The sequence below is a fragment of the Nilaparvata lugens genome, chromosome 2 (assembly GCF_014356525.2).
Source record: "Nilaparvata lugens isolate BPH chromosome 2, ASM1435652v1, whole genome shotgun sequence".
NCBI lineage: Eukaryota > Metazoa > Arthropoda > Insecta > Hemiptera > Delphacidae > Nilaparvata > Nilaparvata lugens.
The window spans coordinates 77,857,896-77,884,576 of NC_052505.1; the positions used below are offsets into that span (position 1 = coordinate 77,857,896).

At 34.6% G+C, this 26,681-nt stretch overlaps 2 protein-coding genes across 2 annotated transcripts; one reads left to right on the top strand and one right to left on the bottom strand.

Moving 5' to 3' along the window:
• The first annotated feature begins 225 nt into the window (after positions 1 to 225).
• On the top strand, positions 226 to 14,682 carry LOC111054328 (methionine aminopeptidase 1). Its single transcript, XM_039421799.1, is given in 10 exon segments — positions 226 to 573; positions 1,492 to 1,543; positions 2,129 to 2,200; positions 3,120 to 3,298; positions 7,923 to 8,145; positions 9,401 to 9,532; positions 11,248 to 11,376; positions 12,045 to 12,047; positions 12,553 to 12,618; positions 14,368 to 14,682. Coding segments are annotated over 10 exon segments (1,134 nt in total). The 5' UTR covers positions 226 to 456; the 3' UTR covers positions 14,529 to 14,682.
• Positions 14,683 to 15,737: 1,055 nt separating this feature from the next.
• On the bottom strand, positions 15,738 to 26,384 carry LOC111054331. The gene is made up of 4 exons (XM_022341339.2): positions 26,050 to 26,384; positions 19,695 to 19,851; positions 17,873 to 18,082; positions 15,738 to 16,336 (listed from the first exon to the last, which is right to left on the bottom strand). The coding sequence occupies exons 1-4, from the start codon at positions 26,175 to 26,177 to the stop codon at positions 16,151 to 16,153; spliced, it is 681 nt and encodes a 226-aa protein (XP_022197031.2). The 5' UTR covers positions 26,178 to 26,384; the 3' UTR covers positions 15,738 to 16,150.
• Between the last annotated feature and the right edge of the window lie 297 nt (positions 26,385 to 26,681).

Genomic DNA, 26,681 nt, shown 5'->3' on the forward strand with positions numbered 1-26,681 from the left:
AAGAATGCAAAAAATAGTGACTAACTTTGTTAGGTGCGGGCAATGACAAACTGAGAAAATTATATTAATGTATATCCAATAACTCTCCGAAAAATTGGATTCAGCACAGATTATTTTTATTCCTCTGTAAACTCAGACAGAGGATATAAAAGTGACCTCACTTCATAATCTGGAGCATGCAACGACAAACTGAAACGAAAAATCCTCCCAGCTTTTCGGTGTCATAGATTGTCATTGTTCCACTATACAAGATACCGATCTTTAGGTATGACATATTTTTACAAATCCAGTGACTGATTTTAATTTTTTTAATATTCATTTTAATCATTTTTTTTCTCAGTTTTATAGTTTATAGTTTTCTATCATTCGAAAACTCAAATCACAGCTGATCTTATTTTTCTTTACAGTCAACTTTTGGTCATTTTGGCATCAAGTTCCAGAAAGCTAAATTTAAAAATGGCGACCACCCCACAATCACGAGGGTGTGAATCTCCGGGTTGCGATAAAAGTGCTAGTTTACAGTGTCCAACTTGTATGAAACTAGGAATACAAGGCTCATACTTTTGCTCTCAAGTAAGATAATTCATACTTATTGTTGGTTTTTTATATGTTTATTACAGTTTTATAAACTACAACCCTAACCTAAAATTCTATTAACCTTGAGTACTTTCTCACTATTTTATTTGTTATAGTTTAGACTGTAAATCTTATTGGTGTACTCAATTAAATTATTAATAATAGTGCCATAAAATTATCAATGAAGAATTTGATCCATGGTTCTTATTCAACTTGAGCATCCAATATTTTCTTGATTCGGTAGGCTACCAAGGCCTACCTCAATGATTTGGTACATTCATAATAATCCATTACAAACATTGTGTAATTTAATACGATTGAATACCATAAAATACTTGAGTCATACTTTATTCATAAATCCTAAAAATCAATAGCTTAGTTTAGTCTATTTGATTGAAGATTTCACACGTTTCAGTCAGTTAAATAGAAGTTTGGTTTTTCACATATTATTACTTACTACTATTCAATGATGAAATGCGGGTCGTGCAGTTAATTTAATAATAAAGTAAATTTAAATTTATATTGCAACTGTAAGTAGCCTATGACGATATTGATAAACATGTAGGCTAATGGTTCTAATAAGATTTCTCAAAGAACCCAAGGGATTCATAGAATTAGAAGGGATCTTTAAAATAATCTGGTCGAAAATCTTTTAGGCTAATGACTGTTTAATAGATTAAGGCCTTGAAGATAGATAAGGGCCTCAAAGGGCCTTACGGTTTACCTTTATCTTTGCTAATTGACATTTTTGGTTATATTGGGGATTATTTTGAAATTGATTTTTGTTAATTATTTTTCATTCAAAATCAAACCCAATTTATAGCTAGATCTTTTTAGCATATTAACTGAAATTATTGTATCGTTATCCTCATCTATTCAGTTTTGCTTCTTCTTATTCAATTCTTTACATTTCAGAGCTGCTTCAAAGAAAACTGGAAATCTCATAAGGTTCTGCACAAGATAGCACGTATGTATTATTGTTATTCTGCAAATGCTTTTATTTGTAGCTCTTATAGTAATAGCTATGAGATCTATGATTCTGATTCTGAGAAATTACGTATGTTTTACAGGTTTATATAATTAAATTATAGGTTTAGGCTATAGTTAAATTAATTACTGTTTTTAAATAAAAACTAGTATAAGATGTCAAGTGAAGAAACTAATTAATATGTAATAAATGTGTAGCCTATCCACATCAATTTTATTATACCAATATTTATCAGCCTAAACTCAAGTAGGCTACAGACTTTTGTAATTCTACGAATATTGTAAATCTTATCATTTGCTACCACATTTAATATGGTATATTAATATAATGAATTGTTTACCAAGTATTATAAATAATAAATTATTCATTTATTGATAATGAGTAGGCCTATAGTTCTGGAAGAATCAACATTCTTGTGAAGAATCCCAAAACTGATTCAATCCTGCTCAATTAAAATAAACAATCCAAGTCCTTTACTGAGCATAATCTATTGATGTAGCTTATTATTTTATTCCATCCAATAATGATAATAAAGATGAAGTAAAGAAGGTAATTTTATTCCAGAGGGTGAACCAATCGATGGATCAGAAAGTAAGGATAAAGAGTACAATCCTTGGCCTCATTTTAGGTACACAGGTAAGTTAACTTTCAAATACTCTCTGATCTGGAGTTTCATTTTTTAAATCAACATAAATCTCTACATTTGGATGAGTTTGGCATGTTGAATTACATTAGTATTAACATAAAATAAGAATATACAAAAAGTTAGTAGGCTACCTACGTTTTCACTATGAGTATCCTTCAACACTCGATATGAACTTCTATCCTTATTTTACACCATGAAACACTATTATGCTGTTTAGAAACAACTATGTTCTTTATTGTCCCACCACATAATATGAAGCATTTACAAAATAATTGTATTATCCTTCAGAAACAATAAAGCCCAATGGTATATTACCTGCTTGGGAAACTCAATAAATGAATTCAATACCAAAAAATAGCTCAAAAAACTTCAAATTTCAATCGTGATTAAATGCCACGAGAACCAGATGCCTTCTCTGATTGTTTCTCTTGAAATTTGATCATGAGTTTCAAACCCAATTCAACAGTGTTTTGTGCATCCGAGCCCTAGTATTATTGGTCAAAACCATAGATGAACAAGAGCGTAAGTAGATATCCCATGGTATAGGGAGTTCATGTCGTAACTTTTACTGTTATCTCAAGCCAATAGTCCACGTAGCTCTTTCCCTTGAAGCTGTGTGACACTGGTAGTCTCTCATATTGTACCGTTCATACACTCTCACCCCAACAAAACAGTAAAAATCGACAGTAATCAGCTTGAGATAACAGTAAAAGTTGCGACATAAACTCATTATACCATGGGATATCTACATAGCTATTGCTTCTCTATGTCAAAACTAATAGCTTACCGAATTCAAAACTCTAACAAAACATTTATTTATCCTACAAGTAACTCATTATAAAGTATCTGAAACCAATACGAATTACTTGCTTTCAACTTATAAATTTTACAAATGTTTTGTGTGAACAGGTAAACTTCGTCCGTTTCCACAGAGTAAAAAGCGTGTGGTGCCAGCAAGCATACCGCGGCCTGACTATGCCGACCACCCTGGAGGTGTGCCTCGCTCAGAACTCGAAATGAAGATGCAGGCAACTCACATCAAGACGCTCTCTGATGAGGAGATCGAGGGAATGCGAGTCGCCTGCAAGGTAAGGCAATACGCCACCGACAACGGGGGACTTGGAGTAATCACATAGTGAGCAGGTAGATGTAGAGATTGAGGTCGAGATAGAGACACCTCAATGTATATGTATTATGTGTTATGGGTGGTGAGGTGGCGGGAGAGGTTTACCGCGCGTCTCACCTTGACCTCCTCACCTTGCGGGCGCTCATAATACAAAAATATCGGGGGACCGAGCTTTGCTCTGGATTGTAAAAGCATAGAAAATTTGTAACGAAAGATTGAATTTATATTTATTTATTCATTTTCTCAGTCGTACAATTATTTTTACAGTTATATGAGGAGGCACAACAGGTTTATATCCAAAACTGCCCCTTTTCAAATTTATACTAGTAGTTCTGTGAACAGTAGACCTCACGCAGTATTCTCATCCACAAGTACCTGATTGAAACTATAGACCTTATGGAAATACAGCAATAGACTGGCTTCTACACACATCTGTGTAACCACTTGTCAGCTGATTTATGATAAATAATTCTATAGTCTGATTTTTACTCTAATATAATTGGCGTATGAAGGAGGCTCCTTTTTCCTTTCATATTATCCTTGAAATGTAAAATTCCCAAAACCTTGTATATACGTCGACGCGCAATTAGAAAAGTAACATAACTGTCAAATTTCATGAAAATCTATTACCGCGTTCCGCCATAAATGCGCAACATTTACACATTTAAACGTTAAGAGAAATGCCAAACCGTCGACTTGAATCTTAGACCTCACTTCGCTCAACTACAGTCCAAATCAAAATCTAGGTTTAAGATACTATCACTCATCAAAATAACAATTTATTCACACTTCAAAAAACAAACAAACATCAATTACAACGCCAGAGCTCGTAGAGCGTTCATCGCTTATAACCATGTATTAGATGTATTAGTATGTTGAAATAAATAATTCTTTTTAAAAAGCCGGTTGGTTATTCCAGTTCCTTAACTGTGTTGGCAGTAGACTATTCATAGATATACTATGAATTCTATTTAGGATGATGTACTATGTTAGCTACAATATTAAATATAAATATTATTATCAAATTTTGTTATTATACTATGTACTATTCTACAGTAACAGCACCTAGTTACTATTTTGGACTTTCTGAAGTAAACATGTTTTCTAAAAAAAGAGAAAATAAACGAAAATAAGTTTCTCTTGCTGAATTTTTCTTCTCGTGAGATCAGCTGGATCCCACACATGCACTCGTTCACTCTCTTCCATTACGGTATCGACAGACGACAAAATTTCCATCTGTTTTTCCAAGGACGTATTTATCCTTTTAATGTCCTTCAGCGAGTTATCCCAGGGTTGAGACCTAGTGCAATCGAATTTTCATATCATAAATCTACTTTGTTTCAAATTTCGTGCGAATCGTTAAAGCCGGTTTCGAGATCCGGTCACATACAGGTATATAAACATATAAACAGAAATTGCTCGTTTAATAGTATAGGATGTGTGTGTTGCATCATGAGGTGCATGTATTTTCTCAGTAAGCGCACATTACGCAAAATGTGTTTGTTTCACATTGAGTTACCTCTGTCTCGACGTCTTCCTCTGTCTCTTCACTATGCGTTTATCCTAAGGCCTCTGACACACCAGTGATATTGCCCAGGATTAGTTTTAGTTGACAAAATTTTCACCTGCAGCTACTTTATGACCTTTTTACTTGTCTCACTAGATCGTGAAACATGTTATTTTATTTTTCACGATAAAATTTTAATTTCACAACGTATGGTATTTCACTGTTTTTCAGAAGGTAATTTTAATTTCACAACGTATGGTATTTCAATGTTTTTCAGAAGGTACCTATATACAACGGGCAAAGAATCAGTTATCTTGTCTGTTAAGGTGCAATTCCCTATCGGCGACGCGTCTCGAACGGTGCGTGTCGACAAGCCTCTAAGGAGTTGTACCTGTACTGAAACAAGTTGTTATATTGTGCGGAGTTAGTCGATTGCTCCTGCTGCTCACTAACTAAGCATCGTTTGTGTGCTAGAGGCTTTAGTCACCCATTAACAGAGTTTGGGTCTGTCGCATCCTATAATGTTTTACACCAAGTGTGGATTTCATCAAGCAATGTCAATTTGAACCAGCGATCAATTATTTCAACTAGGTATGTTATGTGGCTCAATATTAGTTGATAACTAAAACCGTTGAAACTGGTATTGTTTTGGTGAAACCCGGTATTGTATCTCTAGTTCATATCTCTGGTGTGTCAGAGGCCTTACGATAACCTTAGTGAAGAGATAGAGGAAGACGTCGAGATAGAGGTACCTCAATGTAAAACAAACACATTTTGCTCTATGTGCCCTTGGTGAGAAAATACAGGGTGTTTCAGAGAAACGGGAAATTTTGAAAGTTGAATAATTTCAAGTAAAACAAATATTTAAATAAAGTTTTTCATATTCAATAGTAAAAATAATGCCATTTTAGATTAAATAATACCTTAACATTTATTTTTTGAAGATGACATCATGCAGGTATGTTCCTTTTCTACGCAAACATTCCTGTAGTCTCTTCATCACATTGTCCATGCATAGTTTGACGTAACATTACTACTGGAATTTGAAATCGCTTCTCGAATCTTGGCTTTCAATTCTGCAACGGAAGAAGCGATTTCAAATTGTAATGTTACGTCAAACCATGCATGGACAATGTGATGAAGAAGAGACTACAGGAATGTTTGCGTAGAAAAGAAACATACCTGCAAGATGCCATCTTCAAAAAATAAATGTTACGGTGTTACATTGTAATTGAAAACACAGAATTCTACGAAATATATCGGTTTTAAGTTTAGTTTTGGAGAATCTTGGAACATTTCCATCTCTCACACAACTCATGTCCTGAACTAAACCTGTGTATCGAATGTTGAGTGTGTTTGCCAAGTTTCTCTCAAAATACCACGAAAGACGCTTTATAAACTAAATCCATTAAAGGCCTATTAATAGATAATGGCAAACCTTTCTGTAAGAGCCTCCCGTTGTTTGTAAGAATGTCTCACCTCTTTCTCTCATGCAATACTATTTTATAGTGATTTTTTTACGTTAAATAATGACAGTTCGCATTTTTTACTTTTTATCATGACTGTTGTATTTTAGTTCAAGTATGAAATATACTTTATAGACCTTCTATGACTAGATATTATAGGCCTAATTAACAAGTCACCAGGCTAACACTCAAATGTGATTCAATTTATAAATAATTTTGGAATAGAATAGAAGCTTCGGACCAATGTCAGTGAAAATAACCCCATTTGAAATTTTTAATGACTAAATTCTGGAGAGAGAAGTTTTAGGCAATACCTGGTTTTTCTTATTTATTCAACCAATCAACATGCATTGTACAAATTTTGAAGAAAACAACATAATTGGTGAAGTTGACACCTTCGCATGCATAATACATTGTGTATTATAGTCTAAATGAAACCCTTGAGGTAATGCTGTGTGGAATCCTTCTTCATATCCTTATTCACAATAGAAAAATAAAAATATGAACAAAAGAATTAAATGGAATATATAGAGTTGTCTACTATTATGATAGTCTACTTTATATTCATAACCCGTAAAATTGCGAAACATAATCACCATAGTCCATGCAAACATTAGTTTTCAGAACGGAGCTTTATGGTCAGTGCAATTTCAATAGGAGCACACAGTTGCCATTTTTATGCTGAGTCTTATCAAAAGGGCGCTCTCTTTTTCGCTGTTTCACTCATACAATTATTATTTCACAGCCCCTCTGGATTCTGTAAAATCTGGCAGCGCTGTAGTCATAAGACCAATGCTGAAAACTAAGGTTTTCACAGACTATAGAGAAAAAATTACAAGAGACTAAAAAGTTGCAAATTTTATCAAGATTTCAAGGATACCTCATTTATTAAGATTGGTCGGAGAATAACAGAGAAATTAGCTCTTTTCGTATTGCATGCATGACCACTTTTCACAATTTAAACATCAATATTTAATGTTTTATTCCAATTGTATTATTTAAGATGAAGCTTTGAGACTCGGTATGGCTCCATCCAGATAATTTTACAATGTTTTTCAGATGATCTTGTTTGTTCATGATCATGCATGCAGTACGATAGTAATTAATTTCTCTGTTATTCTCTGATCAATCTTGATAAATAAAGTATCCTTGAAATCTTGATAGAATTTGCTAACTTTTTTGTCTCTTGTAAATTTCCTGTAAAGTGAACGGTTTTCGTGAAATTTGCAATCAAAAATTGAAAATGGCCGTCATTTTGAAAATTTACATAGAAAATGTTTCATTTTATTTTTTAAAGGTAAGTTTTTATAGCATTAATATTCATGCCAAATTTCAGACCAATACAACATTTTGTTCTTGAGATAGAAATTCCTAAGTGAAAAAACAAAATGGCACCTATAAGGATAACCGCTGAGTTTTGTACACTTCAAATACGACATTGTAGTCTCCTATCATCCAGGAACAATACCCTAAAATGTTCGACACTACTTCTGAAACACCCTGTATAATATTTTATTCATTGCTGCTACTTTTGATTTGTTACTCATACCACTGAGCTATACTTGATTATGAAGTGTTTCTGTGATATAGTAAATTGTATTGTATTGTTTCAGCTGGGTAGAGAGGTGCTGGACGAGGCAGCGAAGGCGATAGGCGTGGGCGTCACGACGGACGAGATCGACAGGATAGTGCATGAGGCGTGCATCGAGCGAGAGTGCTACCCCTCGCCTCTCAACTACTATCAGTTCCCGCGCTCCTGCTGCACCAGCGTCAACGAGGTCATCTGCCACGGCATTCCCGATCTCAGGCCGCTCCAGAACGGCGACATTTGCAATGGTACAATCAACCACTATTAATTTCAACTTTTAACTAATGGTTTCATTGTATTAATTATTGTGCTTTTCAATATAAATTCTATTTTTCATTTATTGAATTTTATTTGCATAATTAAACAGAATATTAACAGTTGACTGGGTGGCCTGGAAAACCTGGAAGAGTCAGAAAATTTATTTGAAAGTCAGGAAACAGTTGGCATGTTTAAACTTTTATGAAATTTCTAAAATTTATTTCAAATTGAAAGATTCCAAAGAAGTATAATGTTTTGAAGTGGAGAGTTATTGTTCCTCATGGATCGTGGGTCAGTATTTTTCTTTAGAACATAGAAATTGTTGGAATGGGCTGAAAGATATACCAGTTCTTGTACCCTTGAAAGTGCCCATGGTCACAGGGTACCTCTAAGTGGTAGGGGTGTAACGTTACACCTTCAAGTGGTAGGGGTGTAACATTACACCTCCAAGTGGTAGGGGTGTAACGTTACACCTCTCGTGAGGTGTGACACGCGAGCTACTATCCATCGGCACTGCTAAGTCGGTTGGCGAGTATCATAGAGGAGTTTAGCCTGCATTGCAGTGGTACCAACCCAATTGACGGGGCACTGCGCAGTTCCGGCGGTACGTGAGCCTGGTCGGGGCCATGACGTATCCTCTAACTCGACTACAGGCCAGGAAAACTACTCGTTGCTCCCAATTGTATACGTCTCCAAGGTGGGCGCTTGCTCCTCCACCCCATAGGTGTCTTATGGTTCCCCTGGTTGGAGGTTTTCCCTTCACCATAAGAACCAGCACTCGCAGCTGGGGGATCCAATACTTCCTGAGACGGGGCGAGGAACGAACTCCAAAGTAGCTCTGAAAAGAGCTCCCTAGGAGCTCAAGTTCCAGTCTGATCCTCACGGACCCATGGTCATAGTCAACAATTATTTTGCAGCTCTAGATTCATTGCGATGTGTATGGGACACAAGGTCTCTGAACTTGTTGATTATCGCTAATATAGCCCCTCCCACCACAACGCCCACATCTAAGTCTAGCACTGACAGACAGTGTTGCTAGTTCAGGTGATTTTTCCGCAAAGTGGGTGATTTGGCTGGGAGCTAAGGGGTGAAATGTGGGCGACTCTTATTTTTGGGGAAAAAGTACTCAATTTGAGTTCTACAGTAAAAGCTCTGTACACAAAAGAATAGGTTAGACGCTAGAGAATATTTGTTTTAGTGTGAGAAGAAATATTGATTGTAATTTTCATTTGTGTTTGTTTACAGTTGATGTTACTGTGTATCACAGGAACTTCCATGGCGATCTTAATGAGACATTTTTGATAGGAGAAGTCAGTGAAACGGCCAGGAAGCTCACTCAAGTGACTTGGGAATGTCTGGAAAAAGCTATTAGTATAGGTAAGTTCAAGCTGAGTTTGCTGTTTCTGCAACTTGTGTGCAAAACCGGTCGAGTTTGAAAAAACGTTTGCACATCAGTTGCACACAATATTTTTCCCAACACTCAAGCTATTATCATTTTTATACTAGTAGTTCTGTAAACAGTAGACCTCACGCAGTATTCTCATCCACAAGTCCCTGATTGAAACTATAGACCTTTTGGAAATACAGCAATAGACTGGCTTCTCCACACATCTGTGTAATCACTTGTCAGCTGATTTATGATAAATAATTCTATAGTCTGATTTTTACTCTAATATTGGCGTATGAAGGAGGCTCCTTTTTCCTTTTTTCCCTTGAAATGCAAAATTTCTAAAAACCTAGTATATACGTCGACGCGAAATTGAAAAGTCTGGTGTGGCGCACTCACACAACTTTCCTTGCCGTTATGAAAAATGATCACCTGACGCTAGTGTACTCGCGCATCTCAAGTCTACTATTCAAAGTTATGAGACAGCTGGTGATAGGTCAATAACGCTGGAAACACAGGAGGTCTGCTATCTCTTCATAGTGAATGATTTAATAGAACCAACAGTTTGCAATTTAATAATCACATTTTCTCGGATTTCAAGCTTATTTTCAATTCTAGGTGGAAATGTTACAGGACATTAATTGCCGAGATTTTCATGCTCAATCTTTTCCACTTGAAATTTTTTGTTTAAATTGTATATGAAGGCTGATAATTGAGAATCTAAAGTCAAACTTTGCATAGATGGGGCAAAGCTCCTGAAATTTTTACAGATATAGGACTTGTTGCAGTTGATAGAGCTTATCAATGACGACTATTCCAGGTATAAATTTGATCAAAATCGTTGGAGCCGTTTTCGAGAAAATCGCGAAAAACCCTGTTTTTGACAACATTTTCGCCATTTTAGCCGCCATCTTGGATTGCATTTGATCGAAATTGTTCGTGTTGGATCCTTATAGTGTAGGGACCTTACGTTCCAAATTTCAAGTCATTCCGTTAACTGGGAGATGAGATATCGTGTACACAGACGCACATACACACACACACATACAGACCAATACCCAAAAACTACTTTTTCGGACTCAGGGGACCTTGAAACGTATAGAAATTTAGAAATTGGGGTACCTTAATTTTTTTCGGAAAGCAATACTTTCCTTACCTATGGTAATATGGCAAGGAAAGTAAAAAGTAACATACCTGTCAAATTTCATGAAAATCTTTTACCGCGCTTCGCCGTAAATGCGCAACATTTAAACATTAAGAGAAATGCCAAACCGTCACCTTGAATCTTAGACCTCACTTCGCTCGGTCAATAATTATTGGAAATGTTACTGACATCAATGTTATCGATTGGAACAAGCGTCCTTGTTAAGGATTAAACTACAGAGTTATACGAGCTCTGTAAAAACTAATAAAGTTAGATCGCTTTGAGATCTATTAACTTATGGTGAGGGCTACTCTTATTTATTTGGAATTTGAAATCTAAGTACCCTTTTTTCAAAAACTTTTATTCACTACATGTTTCAACATATTAATGCAATTTTCAAGTGAGTGAATCACTGAGATTCAGTATAGCTCACATAACTCGATCGTACTGGACATTGGTATGATTACAGTTTATTCAAAACCATTTTGCATATGATTATCTCTTGTGTGATTCTATCACAATTCTTCTTGATTTACCTATTGTTTGTGGTTATTGTTGCAGTTAAGCCGCATGAAAAATATAGGGACATAGGAAATGTGATTCAGAAGGTCAATTCATCGTATTAGGTATCATGTTTATGTTCTGGTGTCCTTGTAATTTGAATCACTAATATCCATTCACCTATGTATGGTTAATACTTTAATAGTATTTCTCCGTGTGCTGGATACAAATTGTTTTTCATAACAGAATTCCATGAAATCTTGTAACTTGGAATTGGTAGTCGTAACCAGTGGCGAAGCTACCTATAACTGAAAGGGAAGTCTAGGAACTCTAAAGCTTACCGCTTGTCTTTCAGAGCACATTCTTATTCAAAAAACAAGGAGAAAACGGAGTTTGAAGAAAATACTTCACCATACCATTACACTCATCCATAGCATAATTATTAAGAAATTATCCTGAAAGTTCAACAACAAATTAAAGATAAATCTGAAATTGAAAAAGGATGTAGTTTCATTATTGTTGAGTAAGACAAATCAAACCGCCAAAACCGAATTGTAGGTGAAGCAAACCAACTGATTTATTTGAAATCATCAAATTTTTAAAAGCATCGATAATCGATGTTTGAAGACGTTTGCTTCCATGTCGACCGTTCGATACATCGGAGATCAAGACATCGATACGGAACTCGAACTATGAACCCAGCTGTAGGAGCCTAGACTCCAAGTTCTACTACATGGCTATGGTACATAACGTTGTCATAGCAACCATACAATACGCCACGCCCATTATGAATGAATTGAGAGTCTCATGAGCTGAAGACTCACCATTTAGAATGAATAGATATAGCATATAGATAGCCAGTCTGCTCTCTGCTGTCGGCCAGACAGAGAGCCACAGAACAGTTTGGAAGGCGGTCTGGCTAGCTCTTACCCAAATTTGCAAAGGAATATATTATGCGTGCTAATAAAAAATAATATTCACATCTATCATAATCAATTTTGGGGAGTCCCAGACTCTTAGATTCGCCACTGGTCGTTACCCATCCAATTATGCTGATGATTTTAAAATACTGACATTTGCTGATACTGGTACTATTATTGATATTATGGACTAATAATAATAATATTCTTTAATAAAATTAGTAGAATTGATGGTGATGTTGTGAAATCTCTCCATAATTCTTATCATTCCTCAGTACAGCTGATGATGCGTTGGTTAACTACGTGAAACCATGGTTCTGTTTTAAAGTTTTTAATAAATGTTTAGTGAAATTTGAAAATATCTTTGTTTTCTTATTATAATATTCTTTGTTTAACATCTTTAGGAGGTTGAACTAAGTTATACTTATTTGATTATTTTTTTCAGAAAACAAAGTTATTGGAATTATGAAACCTGGACATTGTTTCACCATAGAACCAATGATTTCTCAAGGTAAGCTATTTCATCATTGAAATCATTAATTTTATCACATTAATAATTTAGCTACTATGCCACCGCTCGCCTTCGCTCCCAATGTATGTCGATCGGAGACGTTGGGCATTCTGCGAGCGACTCAGTGAGAGTGTAGCGAGGCATTATAGTTGCCCTACCACAACGAGCATGAATCTAGCGTATCAACCCACACTTGTTATAAGTGTCTCAACTTCTACCGAACTTATTGGCTGCAGTGACACCACAGATGGGCACAGTTTCACATGATGGACTGGTGTAACATCTCACTTGTCTTAAGTTGCGACTAGACTTATATGGGGTGCGTCTGAGAAACAATTGAAAAAAAAGTTAGGTTGTTCAATTGAAGTGATGAGAGTGGTCGCATCTGAAGGGTCTCCTAGGTTTTTGGATCGCAAACATGCATCCCTTCAGGGAATTTCTGTCACAATACCTACAAACTCTGTGTAAAGCCTCAAAGAAATTTGTACAAAACAGTACAAGGTTCAATGAATTTCCGACGACAGCATTTATTTCACAAGGTCGGCGTGCTCTCCATATATTGCTCCATTCAATTTTTTTCTAATCCCCGGTTTTTTATCTGCAATGGACATCGGCTCACTACTGGAACTGTAGTGATTGAACCAGGACTTCCTATATACCGGGCCTGCGCCTACAAAAAAAAATGGCCGCCGTATGTGGTGGCCGGCATTGATATTTTGAACAGGAACTAGACGAACTTAGATTTTGGCAAATTGTGACGCTCTCTAACAGCTGATTAGTGATTTTTTCCTGAGTATGAGTTTCTATAAGACCCCCACATACGGCGGCCATTTTTTAATACCGGCTCAGGTCCGGTAGTATGTGGGAGGTCCTGATTGAACTTTTGAACAAGATCAATATTTTAAAACTTGTTTTCACAGTATTGCCAGATGAAAAAGTAAGGCCCGGTTGCACAAAAGCCTGTTGAATTTTAATCATGGTTAAATGTCAAGAGAACCAGTCACTTATTTTGTTCAAGTGCTTATTATTTTGCTCAACTTCGTAATATGTATTATCATAGATAAGTAGATATCCCATATTATAGGGCGTTTATGTCGCACCTTTTACTGTTATCTCAAGCCGATAGTCCACGTATTTCTTTCCCAAAGAACTCTGTGACGCTGGTAGTCTCTCATTTGTGCCGTTCATATACTCCCATCCGGCCAAAACAGTAAAAATCTACAATAATCGATAGTAATCGACTTGAGATAACAGTAAAAGTTGCGACATAAACGCCCTATAGCATGGGATATCTACTTACGCTATTGTTTCTCTATGGTATTATTAATTTATTTTTGTTATGGCGAAATGAAATTTGGTTTGATTTGAGAAAGCTGTTTTGGATAGAAGACTTCTCTGATTGGTTCTTGTAGCATTTAATCACAGTTAAAATTTAACCGGCTTTTGTTCAACCGAGCCATTCTCTGACGCACCTTATATTTGCAGTTACACTGCAAGCATCAATATATTTATCTCGGGCCACTCCCGTGTTTCGGATGGACACGCTAAGCCGTTGGCTCCTTCTGCCTAAAAAGCAGTCGTTAGGTCATGTGAGAGGCCCTGAAATTGATCAGTTGCGACCTAAAAACTCTGACACCAGACCTGAGCCAAACAGGTCACTCGTTATTATTATTACTACAATCATCAATTTATAATATAGTACAGTAGCTAGTGTGGCGGCCTTTACACAGTGGTTTTGTGTGTTGGTAGGAGCGTGGCGCGACGACACGTGGCCGGACAAGTGGACAGCGGTGACCATTGATGGCCTGCTCTCGGCGCAGTTCGAGCACACGCTCCTTGTCACCGACACCGGAGTCGAAGTGCTCACAAAGCGCAACTCGAACAACGGCCAACCCTACTTCATGGACTAGTGCCTTCTTGCCTTCTTCGCCTCAGTGTCATCACGTTCCCAACAACTATATCAAACATTTTACAATCCTCTTCAAATTAATCAGTCGGACCTTATTTATATTGCTGTTCAGTTTTGTTGTTTTTTGACGATTGAAATAAAAAATTGGAACTTGATCTGTGGTTATTGATGGCTTGGAAAGGTAGGCTACAATCCTCATGTCTTTGAAATGTAGTACATGCTAGTACATTTCATTCAATGTTTGGATTAAAGCTAGTCCAAAGCATACAATAGTAACTTTTCTCCTCGATTATCATTAGAGTACTCAATCTTGCAGACTTTTTTCTCTCGATTTTTTAATTCTAACAAGGAACAAAGAAATCACATCGATTTACCGACTCTATTTTCCCCGACCAAGTTAATTTCCAAATTTAATTCAATTTAATGACTAGTAGCTTAGTACTGTATCCAGAAGTATTATACTTCCAAGCCTGTGCACTTGTGTGTACCATGAGTTACAGTGCAATATAATTATGTTGAACATATTACTATTAAGCCGGCTCCAGACATGCATCATTCGGCAAACACCGAGCAGCGACTCGCCGAATCGCTAGTAGTGTGGATGGATGTTTGTCTATTCAGCAAGCAGCGAAAATTCGTGCTCGTTGTTTCAGCCGGCTCCAGACATGCGGCATTCGGCAAACACCTAGCATACTCGCCGAATCATAAGTAGTGTGGATGGATGTTTGGTATTCGGCAAGCAGTGAACATTCGTGCTCGTTGTTTTCCCGGTCGGCGTGGGACTTTTGTGCACATCAAAGTGGACGAATGTTCATGTGAAATGTACATACCATATGTTAATCGGCAAATATCTAGACGAATAGTTCGCCGAACATTTGCTGCTTGCCGAATGACACAAGTCTGGAGCCGGCTTTAATGAGTATCATCATAGCCACCTCTAATACAAGGCCCCGGCCTACGATATTGCAACGTCGCAGTGTAGGCCTAGAATCTAATACATGATTGGTGAAAAAGATTTAAAAAAATACCAGCTGATCCTTATCACCAATCATGGATTAGATTCTAGGCCTACACTGCGGCGTTGCAATATCGTTGGCCGGGGCCTTGTATTAGAGGTGGCTATGGTATCATCCTCCAGATTAACTGGCTTTTTAGCTCCCCGACTATATTCTATTTTCGCAGGTAATGAGAGTATTTTAAAAAAGAACTATTTTTAACTAGAAAAATAGATTTCCATAATAGATTATTTACTATTTCTAGATTATATTCATGGGATTATACAAATTAGTATCTACCTTGACGATTGTACATGACGTCGCTACATTTTCGATATTATAATGAAGGAAAGAACTCCCGTACGGGAAAGGAAATACAGGAATGACGCATCATCAACTGATTAACTTGAAATTTTGCATATTCATAATTTAATGAGGATTGTTATATGCATATTTTCAGTTCATCAAGTTTCAAGTTTGTCTAAATTCAATATATTCTTCAAACAGACCCTTGTGGAGCACGGGTTACCTGCTAGTTATTAATAAAAGAAAAAACAATATGCCTATTTTACTGTTGTAGTGTTTGTGATTTTGTTGTAATCTTTCAAAATTCATGTTGAATCATACATCAACCATAATAGCAGAAACAATTAACTGTTTTCGGAGAGTCCTCATAAGACATATTTTGACTGTAATCTTCTTGGAAGCTGTTCCCATTTTGACTGTAGTTCAAGTAGTCTCCATTTTGACTGTAGTTTGATTGGCCTCCATTTTGACTGTAGTTTACTGCAGCCTCTGCCGCTGCACGTTGCTTCTGTAAAATAGTAACAAGAGCAATATAACCCGATTTTATAAAAAAAATCAACCTCACCTATCCGAAAATATATAAATCAATGTATTTACAATATCTATCTACCTTAAAACAACAAATTACTAGAATAGAATAGGCTAGAATGAGTTTTCTATTATTTGTTTGGCGTGGCGAAGTTGACAAACGCCCTGAAACTAATTTCCAGCATACTTCAGGTGTTTTACTTGATGAAGAACTACCACAAATGTTCTTTCCTTTGATTGTATCAACCTCTCCGTTAGTTGTTGAAGATGAAGGAGACTGCGTTTTGCTATTTTATACTTTTTGGTAACTCAATTTTTGTACTAAACGAAGTACAGTATTAGCAGAGAGATCTGGGGCATGCTATAAACTAGTAAAAGGCTTTTCATAAATGCAAGTATAATGTGAAGGATTTTCAGTATTTTAAACGTAATTTGTAGTGGATTCTGGAAATAATTATATTTCAGTCATTTTTTTAATGAAATTACTTCGACTTAGGTTGGAGTAATTGATTGGATTTCGTGATCATTGTCAATATCCTATCTGTTACTGTTCAAGACAAATCAGTTTATAGGCCTACCTATATTTATCCATTACCCTTTTCGGCATGCTACATTATAAACTAGTAAAAGGTTTTTCATAAATGCAAGTATAATGAGAAGGTATTTTTTAATATTTTAAACGGTAAAAGGTTTTTCATAAATGCAAGTAAAATGTGAAGGGATTTCAATATTTTAAACGGTAAAAGGTTTTTCATAAATGCAAGTAAAATGTGCAGGTATTTCAATATTTAAAGGCTGAAAATAAACTTTCTACTCGTGATATTTTTCAATTTTTTTCGATTTGTATATCATCAAGCTATCAAAATGAAAAAGTTTTCTCAGGAAATTTTTGTTTTACTGGATCAACAATATTCCTGATCATTACTTTTTGAGATATGAGCGCCTAAAGTTTCAATTTTTGGGACAGAACATTTCAGATTCGGTAAGAGATGATCCATGAGATTTAGGAGATTTAGAGGATAAATTATGAGATTTAGAGGATATTCTTATTAGTAAAACAACATTTTTTAAAAAGTTATTCAATTTACCAGAAATAACTCAACTAAAAGTTATTTTTGGTTATTTTTAGTAACTATCTTAAAAATTGATATTTTCAGAAAATTTTTGTTTCACTAGATCAACAATACCATGAAGAATCTATCCTCTAAATCTCATGGATCTATCTCTTACCGAATTTGAAATGTTCTGTCCCAAAAATTAAAACTTTGGGCGCTCATATCTCAAAAAGTAATGATCGGAAAAAAATGTTTTCCTGAGAAAACTTTTTCATTTTGATAGCTTGATTTGATAACAAATCGAAAAACTTTGAAAAATATCATGAGTAGAAAGTTTATTTTTAGGTTTTGTACAGCCTTAAACGTAATTTGTAGTGGTTTCTTGAAATAATTATATTTCAGTCATTTTTGATCAAATTACTCCAACTTAGGATTATAAAAAAATGACTTGTGAATAATACCTTCTGTTGTTGCATCTCACACAAACGAGAGAGTGCAGGCTTGCAGCATGGTCCAGGGTTCACAGCCACACACTCCTCCCTTCCTAGGCAGTCGAGAACAGGACATTGGTCCTGCAGTCCATTGGCTCGCAGACAGATACAGTCCTTGTAAACACTCTCTTCTCCTTTCTGCTCTTCTTGTCTAGGACGGAACTGTTCTTGCGCTGGACGCTGCAAACAATTTTATAAGATCTTCATTCATCACACGTGTTTGAATGAAAATGAACAAACTGTGTCATACCAATAATAATCAGAGCACAAGAGAACTTGAAAACAATGATCATAGAAGATTTATTAGATATTGCAGTTAACCAACTGCTGGAATATTATTACTGTATAATAATCATTTCTAATACCCAATAAGAGCTATATAAATAGAACTAAGGACTTCTTCCATATACTGCAAATATTGACTAACTGTTAACTAACTATTATTAACAAATATTGGCAAATATTGAAAAACTGAATAGCAGAAGGAAATTTTAAGAATGAAACTGTTCAAAAACTGTACCCACCCCGAGAATTGGAACGGTCTGGGCACAGTTTTTAGACAGTTTCATTCTTCAAATTTCCTTCTGATATTCAGTTCTTCGTTCAATATTTCAGCAGTAGCAGAAGTCCTTAGTTCTATTTATATAGCTTTAATTGTATATTTGAAATAATCATTATGCATTAGTTTTTTAGAAATAATTTTATTATTAGAAATCCCCATAGAATGATAGTTCTATTTCATGATGTGGTGAAGTAATTTATCTATTTACCTAACATCAGAATGATTGGGGAGAAATTCAGGCGAACTATTAAATGAATAATTTGATGAATATCAACATTGTTATAAATAGAACTAATGACTTCTTCCATATACTGCAAATATTGACTAACTGTTAAATAACTATTATTAACAAATATTGGCAAATATTGAAAAACTGAATAGCAGAAGGAAATTTTAAGAATGAAACTGTTCAAAAACTGTACCCACCCCGAGAATCGGAACGGTCTGGGCACAGTTTTTAGAACAGTTTCATTCTTCAAATTTCCTTCTGCTATTCAGTTCTTCGTTCAATATTTCGGCAGTAGCAGAAGTATTTAGTTCTTCTATTTATATAGCTTTCATTGGACATTTGAAACAATCATTATACAGTAACCATACTGATCGATATAAACTTAGTTTTTTAGGAATAATTTTATTATTAGAAATCCCAATAGAATGATAGTTCTATTTCATGATGTGGTGGAGTAATTTATCTATTTACCTAACATTAGAATGATTTGGGAGAAAATCAGGCGAACTATTAAATGAATACTTTGATGAATATCAACATTGTTAGAAATAGGAGTAATTTCGATTAGTTTAAAATGAATTATATTCCAATGTACTATGCCTATTTACTTGTTAGAAAGTGCTTTCATTGATAATATAAGAAACTGAAAAATAAATGGCAGTAGTTGATTTATTCTAAACTTGAAATTCAAACTCCTTGAAATTTCTGGAGTAAAAGAGTTTTTTATTGGTTTCAAAGTTTAGCTATTTTAAAATAAAGTATAACTTTTAAACATCATTGTAAGCTATGCTAGGATGAATGAATAAATATTAATAATTTTTGTTCCAATGAAATATTGATTGTTTACTCACTGCAATACATTAGTTTTATCCGGATTATACTTATTTCCTGTAAGAACCTTTAAAACTGCCGCCTCACAATAAACATGCAGTCATAGTAGAATAATAATTATAATGTTATTAGTATTACGTATTTTTCAATTTTCTATCAAAATTACTTACTTGTGTTTGATATCCTCCATTCTCCGGACATTTTTTCATCATAATTGGATTGCCTCTATCTATTGCTTTTCGCCTATTAAGAACATTCTGTCTTTCAAAAGGATCATAGCTTTTTGGTGGAGAATGTTCAACTTCTTTGTATTTAAAAATACATGGCCTGAAAAAGAAGACAAAAATAAGACTGGATAAATGGTTATATCTAATTTTTAGTCGCAGTAAATCTCAATTGGTATCAACTATAACTTATATAGATTTATCTAAAAAGCACTTTTGACAGACGCAATCCTTTATCAGTATTTTGAAATAGGTAAGTTTTATAAGTTACAAAGTTATTCTAATTAGGGTTCCAAAATTGGGGGGCGTGGCGAAAGTCTAGGGGGCGATGCGTGACACCCATATGAAATAAAAATATTACAAAAATAAAATGCTTTTCTCAGATCTTCTAGATAAAGTCGTTATAAATTTCAATAAAGAAGAAGACTTTAACCAAAGAAGGCTAGTTTCTAAAACTAAAAATCACACAAGAGTTTAAGGTTCTCAAACCGTCTCCCTCCAGAGAAGTTACTGTCAGAAACAAAGTTTTTTTGTAAATAGGTATGTCTAATTTGTTTCAACAATTCAATTCAACTTCTTTATTCAAAAAAATAATTATACAATCAAATGCATTCCAAAAATCAAATACAATATTGTTTCCTAATTTCTAATATGTGTTCCCTATAGGCTACCCTGTGTGGGGACACTTGAATATATATAATAAAATATTTATAAACAAATTTAAATATTATATCATGAAGAACATAATAATTGAATATGGTATTATATTGAAATAAATCAATATGTCAATATTTATAATCATTCTTGCACACATTCATACACACACACACACACACACAACACACACACACACACCACACACACACACACACCACACACACACACACACACACCACACACACACACACACACACACACACACACACACACACACACACACCACACACACACACACACCACACACACACACACACACACACACACACACACACACACACACACACACACACACACACACACACACACACACACACACACACACACACACACACACACACACTTACACAAAACTTAAAACTATGTACGGAGTGGTTGCTGTTTTTTTTTCATATTTAGTTCAATTTTATTCATAGTTAACGTTTCGTTTTTTTTCAAAGTGCTGATGTAATTATACCATAAATGAATGCGTTTTGAAGAAAGATACAGTGATTGAAATTTGATACTGTCTTACTGTTTACGCATACCGGACGGGATTTGTGAGTTCAATGATCTTTGATTGTTGCAGTGTTCATGTCGTGTGATGTGTAAATTATACTAAATTTAGACCTATATTAATTTAGTAAAAAAATCATTCGGGTTGTCTAGTTGTAAAATGAATTTCTTGATTTATTTTCTAAATAACTGACGTGACGCTATTTTCCTTGTTGTTACTGGAAGTGAATTGAATATTTTTATAGCTATGTATTTGAAGTGTCGTCTGGAATGTTCTAATCTTGGTTTTGGGAGGTTAATGTCCTGTGAATTCCTGAGGTTTATTCTTTCTCTCATCTGTTGAATATCGAAATTATTTTCAGCTAAATCCAGCAATGCTTTGAATAGAAAAGAATGTCTCACTGATAATATTGATAGTTCTCTGAAGAGCATCATTGAACTATATTGTTTAGGTTTATTACAATTATTTTTAATATATGTTTCTGACCAGTAATTACAGGTTTAATATGAACATTGTATGCACTCCCATAGCATATTATTCCATAATTTATTCTAGAACCAATAATTGCATGGTATAATTGTAACAATACTTCTTTTGGACATAACTGTCTGAGGTAATAGAACTTCCTTATGTATACAAATAACTCATTTTTTATCTTCTGTACATGATCTGACCAAGTGAGCCTACTATCCAATATGAGGCCCAGATATTTAACTGTACGTGCTTGTTTTATAGTTTCACAGTTACACAATATTATTCACCTGTTGCGCACAATCTAATTTATGGAAGTAAATACTAGTTAACTCCTGATCCGTGTTTTGAAGATTAAATTGTATTATATTAGATTTGTCTGTGTTGATAGTTAATTTATTTTCGCAAAACCACCACCTAAGGTGCTAAGATCCATTTCTAATTATTTTTAAGTTCTTGATTTGTTTTGGCCGAATATAATATAACTGTATCGTCTGCAAAAGATGTAATCTTTCCCTGTAAGTCACCATCCGTCAAATCGTTAATAAGACCAGGAATAAAGTACTTGATAACACTGATCCTTGAGGAATACCTATGGTAATGTCCCCGGGTTCACTCAACGTATCGTTAATTCTGACCCTTTGACTCCTATTAGATAGGTAGCATCTTAACCAATCATTGGCAATTCCTCTTACTCCTGATAAATATAAATCAAGTTTTTTTAGAAGCATGTTTTTATCAATTGCATCATATGCTTTAGATATATCAAGAAACAGAGCTGCACACTTATTATAACACTAAAACTGTCATTTATTTTTGAAATGAGATTTTTAATTGCCGCTTCTGTACTTCTTCCTTCACGGAAACCATATTGGTTATCACTAAAAAAGTTATTATTTTTATAAAAGTTTTCAAGTCTAATCTTGAATATTTTTTCTAAAATCTTGGAAAAAACCGGTAAAAGTGAAATTGGGCGGAACTGATCTATGTTTTTACAATTTGGCTTTTTAGGAATAGGTATAACTACGCTGTGTTTGAACATGCTTGGGAATTTTTCTTTGGCAATACTCAGGTTAATTAGATCGGTTAATTTGTTCAAATAATTCATGTAAGTTTTTTTAATCATGCTTGTGCTTATCCCATCTACACCTGGCGAAGATTTATTTTTCAATTTTCTTATTGTACTTGCTACTTCCTCCGGATTTGTAGGGTGGAGAAAAATTGAATTTGTTGGAGAATTGTATGGAAACCTTATTTTTGATATTCTAGCAGACTCTTCCCTGGTTTGCAATGTGGTTTGTTCTAATTCATCATTCATTTTATTCACAACATTTAGAAAATAAGAATTAAACGAATTAGAAATTTTATTACTATCATGTATGCTATTTCCCTGCTCATCAACAATCAGTTTTAGTGGTTCTTTATTTTTTTTCAATCCTATTAACGCGTCAATTGTTTTCCACGTCTTTCTAATGTTTCCCTGGCTTTCTCTAAACAGTTTTGAATAATAATATTGTTTTCTTTCTCTCAGTTCATTACGTAAGTTATTTTTGAATGTATTGTATATTTGTTTTAAGTCGTCATTATTAGGTTGTTTGATAGCATTCTTGTATAACTCATTTCTTAAGTTTATTTGCTTGATCAGATAACTATTTATCCATGGCGACCTATATTTCTGTGTCAAGTTATTTTTTAAAAGAAGATTTTCTTGTGAATCTTTGATAGCGCTTTTTAAAATGTCAATGAAATTTTCCCATCCCTCATCATCTGATACTGCTGGTATTTCTCTATCCCAATCAATCGATGATAAAATATTATTCAACTTCCGGTAATTGATTAGGCATATTTTTTTATAATTTGTATCTGCTTCTTCGTTGGATCTCTTCAATCCTTCAACTTTAAGTATGATTGTACTGTGATCAGTTATATCTAAATGTAGTATTTCTGGAATTAGATTAATTTTATTCAGTTTTGTTCTATTTTTGCCGGATTTTAAGTAAAGATGATCTATTAAAGAGTTGGAAAATCGGGACCTATGAGTGTAATCAGTAATGAGTGATTCAAATCCAAAACTATTCATTAAATATTTGTAATCGTCAATAATTCTGGTGTTCTGAAAAAGATCTATATTTATATCTCCCGTGAAAAAGAAAGGGACCTCATTGTTTTCGTTAATATTAAATATTCTTCTAAGTACAAGGTTAATTCGTTAAGAAATATTTTGGGTGAGTTTGATTGCAACCTGTAAGCAGCCAACAACTGAAATTCAAAATTATTATATAAACAAGATATATGTACACAGTCCGCTGAAATAAAAACTATTGTCTTTGTTTTGAACGTTATCTCACTGCTTATATAAACCAAAGTTCCTCCTGCTCTGTAGTTATGATTGAAATTACCATGTACGGAATAGCCCTCTATATGATATAAGTCTTTCATTCTCTAGTATCCATATTTCTGTCAAGACTATTATTAGCGGGTTGTTTTCTAATTTCCTCATTTGCACTAAGAATAAATCGAAATTACTTCGCAGACTGCGTATATTTTGATGAATAATTAGTGTTTCTCTGTTACTTATCTCTGATGACATTTTTATTTACGGTACTGACACTGTTATTTTCTTGGTTACCTGGCTGCTTAGATGCACTTATCACGCTCAACTTTTTCACTTGTTCACTGTTCTTGAGTTCAATAACTGGTGTTCCGTCTTCTTTCCTAGCTAGAATCTTCCCTTCCTTGATCCATAGGTATTCGATGTCGCCTCTTTTGAAGATCTCTCTCGCCATGGTGAAAATCCTTCTTCGCGTAGGTGCTAGACTTTCATTCACATAGACTGGATGGTCCGTTGTTTCTCCCATCTGCTTTGTAGAAAACTGCCTCGTAACTTTCCTTTTATTCAATATTACTTGTTTGTCTGTTCTACGAACGAACTTGACAACGATTGGTGGAGGTAGGTTTTCATTTCGTTGTTTAAGTCTGTGACAAATGTCGATTGCATCTGCTTTTATTTTGTGTCCTAATGCTTCGCTCATTCTACAAATGATTTCTGTTACATCTTCATCCTGTTTTTTGGGTATACCATTTATTTCCAGCATGTTCGATCTTGAGTATTGTTCCATATCCTCGACGCGTTCCTTCAGTTCTGCATTTTCTTTCCTGAGGCTAGCTACTTCTGTTGAAAGCTTATCGATGTTGATGAGGCATGTGCTAATTTGCTTGTTTTGTTCATCAAACTTCTTATTTATGTCGTTAATCGCCTGATGACATGATTCAATTGATTTCCCAAGCTCCAACTCCATTTTCTTAATATTCTCCTTCATCGACGTCTGATTTCCTGCAATTACCTCAAGAACTCCTGCGAGTTCTTGGAGAGTCACGTCCTTGTTTCCTGTTGTCGATTCACTCACCATACTTTTGCGACGTGTAGAGGAACAGCTGCTACATCTCCAAATTTCTTTGTTTCTCTTTATGTAGTCCGCATCGTCCTTGGTCATTTTCACACATCCTATATGAAAATTCGCTTCACAGTCGACACATGAAATCAGATCACCTGATTTCCGAACGGATTTAGAGCAAATAAAACAAGACATTTTTAAATCCTCAAATAAAATATTCACTACAGCACGGTTCACTAGCACGAAATATTTTGTTACGGAACGTTTAAACTTTGCACAGCTGACTCAGCAACCACTCCGATACGACCGCTCTCAAGTAGGAACACACTTGTAGGAGAACAAGTACTTGTACAAGTAGGAGTTGGTGCGTAAGACACAGTGTAAATAATAGGGTATTGGAAAACTGATATGTGTAAGGGGAGCGTGTGGTACACAGAGTTTTGGAACCCCTGTTCTAAATGATTAATAATTTTCAATAATTCATTACCAATAAAGTAATGAAAATTTCCAAAACTATTTTTTTCCAATAATAACATTGTGCCTTTGTTAGACTAGGCAACCAGCGGAGCAGTCACTCAGAAACCGGGCATTGTTTGTAGACTAGAGCAGCCACTAGCACACACTAGGATGCCGGGTTTAGCAGTTAAAATTTGGCTGTCCGATTGGTTCTCTTTCTGTGCAACAGTGCACAGTGACTTAGTCAGTGACCTGGCTGTCAAACTTGCTTTGCGTACTGGCTGTCCAGTCTAATGGACTCAATGTGATTATTGTAAAATTACTTTGGAAAACTCCCTTCTTCCATTGGTGTAAGTATTAAGTTTCAGCTACCGGTATATCTTAGTTCCCTACATTTCTCTACATTATTATGATAGAGGTTCTAGCAACGTTAAGCCGCGTTTACACCAAAGCTATTAACATTTTGTTAATAACTTAATCCTTATAGATTCTATTAGATTGAACGGAACTTGACAAACACATATGATCATCATGTGTATGATAAGTTATGTTAAATCTAATAGAATCTATAACAGTGCAGTCACTAACTGTTAAGTGTAACTTAATCCTTATAGATTCTATTAGATTTAACATAACTTATCATACACATGATGAACATATATGTGTTTGTCAAGTTCCATTCAATCTAATAGAATCTATAAGGATTAAGTTATTAACATTTTGTTAATAATTTTTGTCTAAACCCAACTTTACGGTATATAATTACCTTTCGTCGGCTTCATCAAGTAATTTTATCAGTTTGTCAATAATATTTTTGCGTTGCTGTCCTGTGGCATGGCATATTTCCTCATTGTGTGGTGTTGGAGCATGTTCATTGCAAATTGAATCACTCATCTCGACTTTCTTCTAGTATATTCAACATAAATTTAGATGGAAGTTTGTGTGTGTTGTTTAATGTTGGGTAGTTCAATGTGTAATGAATAATTATTGTTTTGTGGGAACAGATCAGAGAGAAATATTATTCATCTGTTTCACATGTGATGTCAGGAAAATTACAGTAGAAAAATTATTCTTCTCTTCTATAAAATTGACAAATCAACGACCGTTTTTACCATACCTTATATACCTTACATACCTTATATTTGGGCAATATAGTTACTGTAACTTTTTTAATATCATTTTTTATAATAATTATTTTTTTTAATCTAGATTTTTAATCAAAGTGTTGCATAACTAATTACTTAGTGACTAACTTAACTTATTAATTAATTCTTATAATATATTCCAGATATTCAATATTTAGCATAGTTTTATACAATACTATTAATAATTGTTTAGTACCTAGTTAAAAATTTATTGATTCTTTTAATAACTCAATATACTCTATTTAATAATTCA

What these genes read in the sequence shown, in the direction of transcription:
- LOC111054331 (XM_022341339.2), bottom strand. Translation starts at nt 26,177, where the DNA reads ATGAGTGATTCAATTTGCAATGAACATGCTCCAACACCACACAATGAG. An exon ending in CTTGATGAAGCCGACGAAAG is followed by an intron (nt 19,852 to 26,049) that starts GTAATTATATAC and finishes CTTCTTTTTCAG; the next exon opens with GCCATGTATTTTTAAATACA. An exon ending in ATGGAGGATATCAAACACAA is followed by an intron (nt 18,083 to 19,694) that starts GTAAGTAATTTT and finishes AATTGTTTGCAG; the next exon opens with CGTCCAGCGCAAGAACAGTT.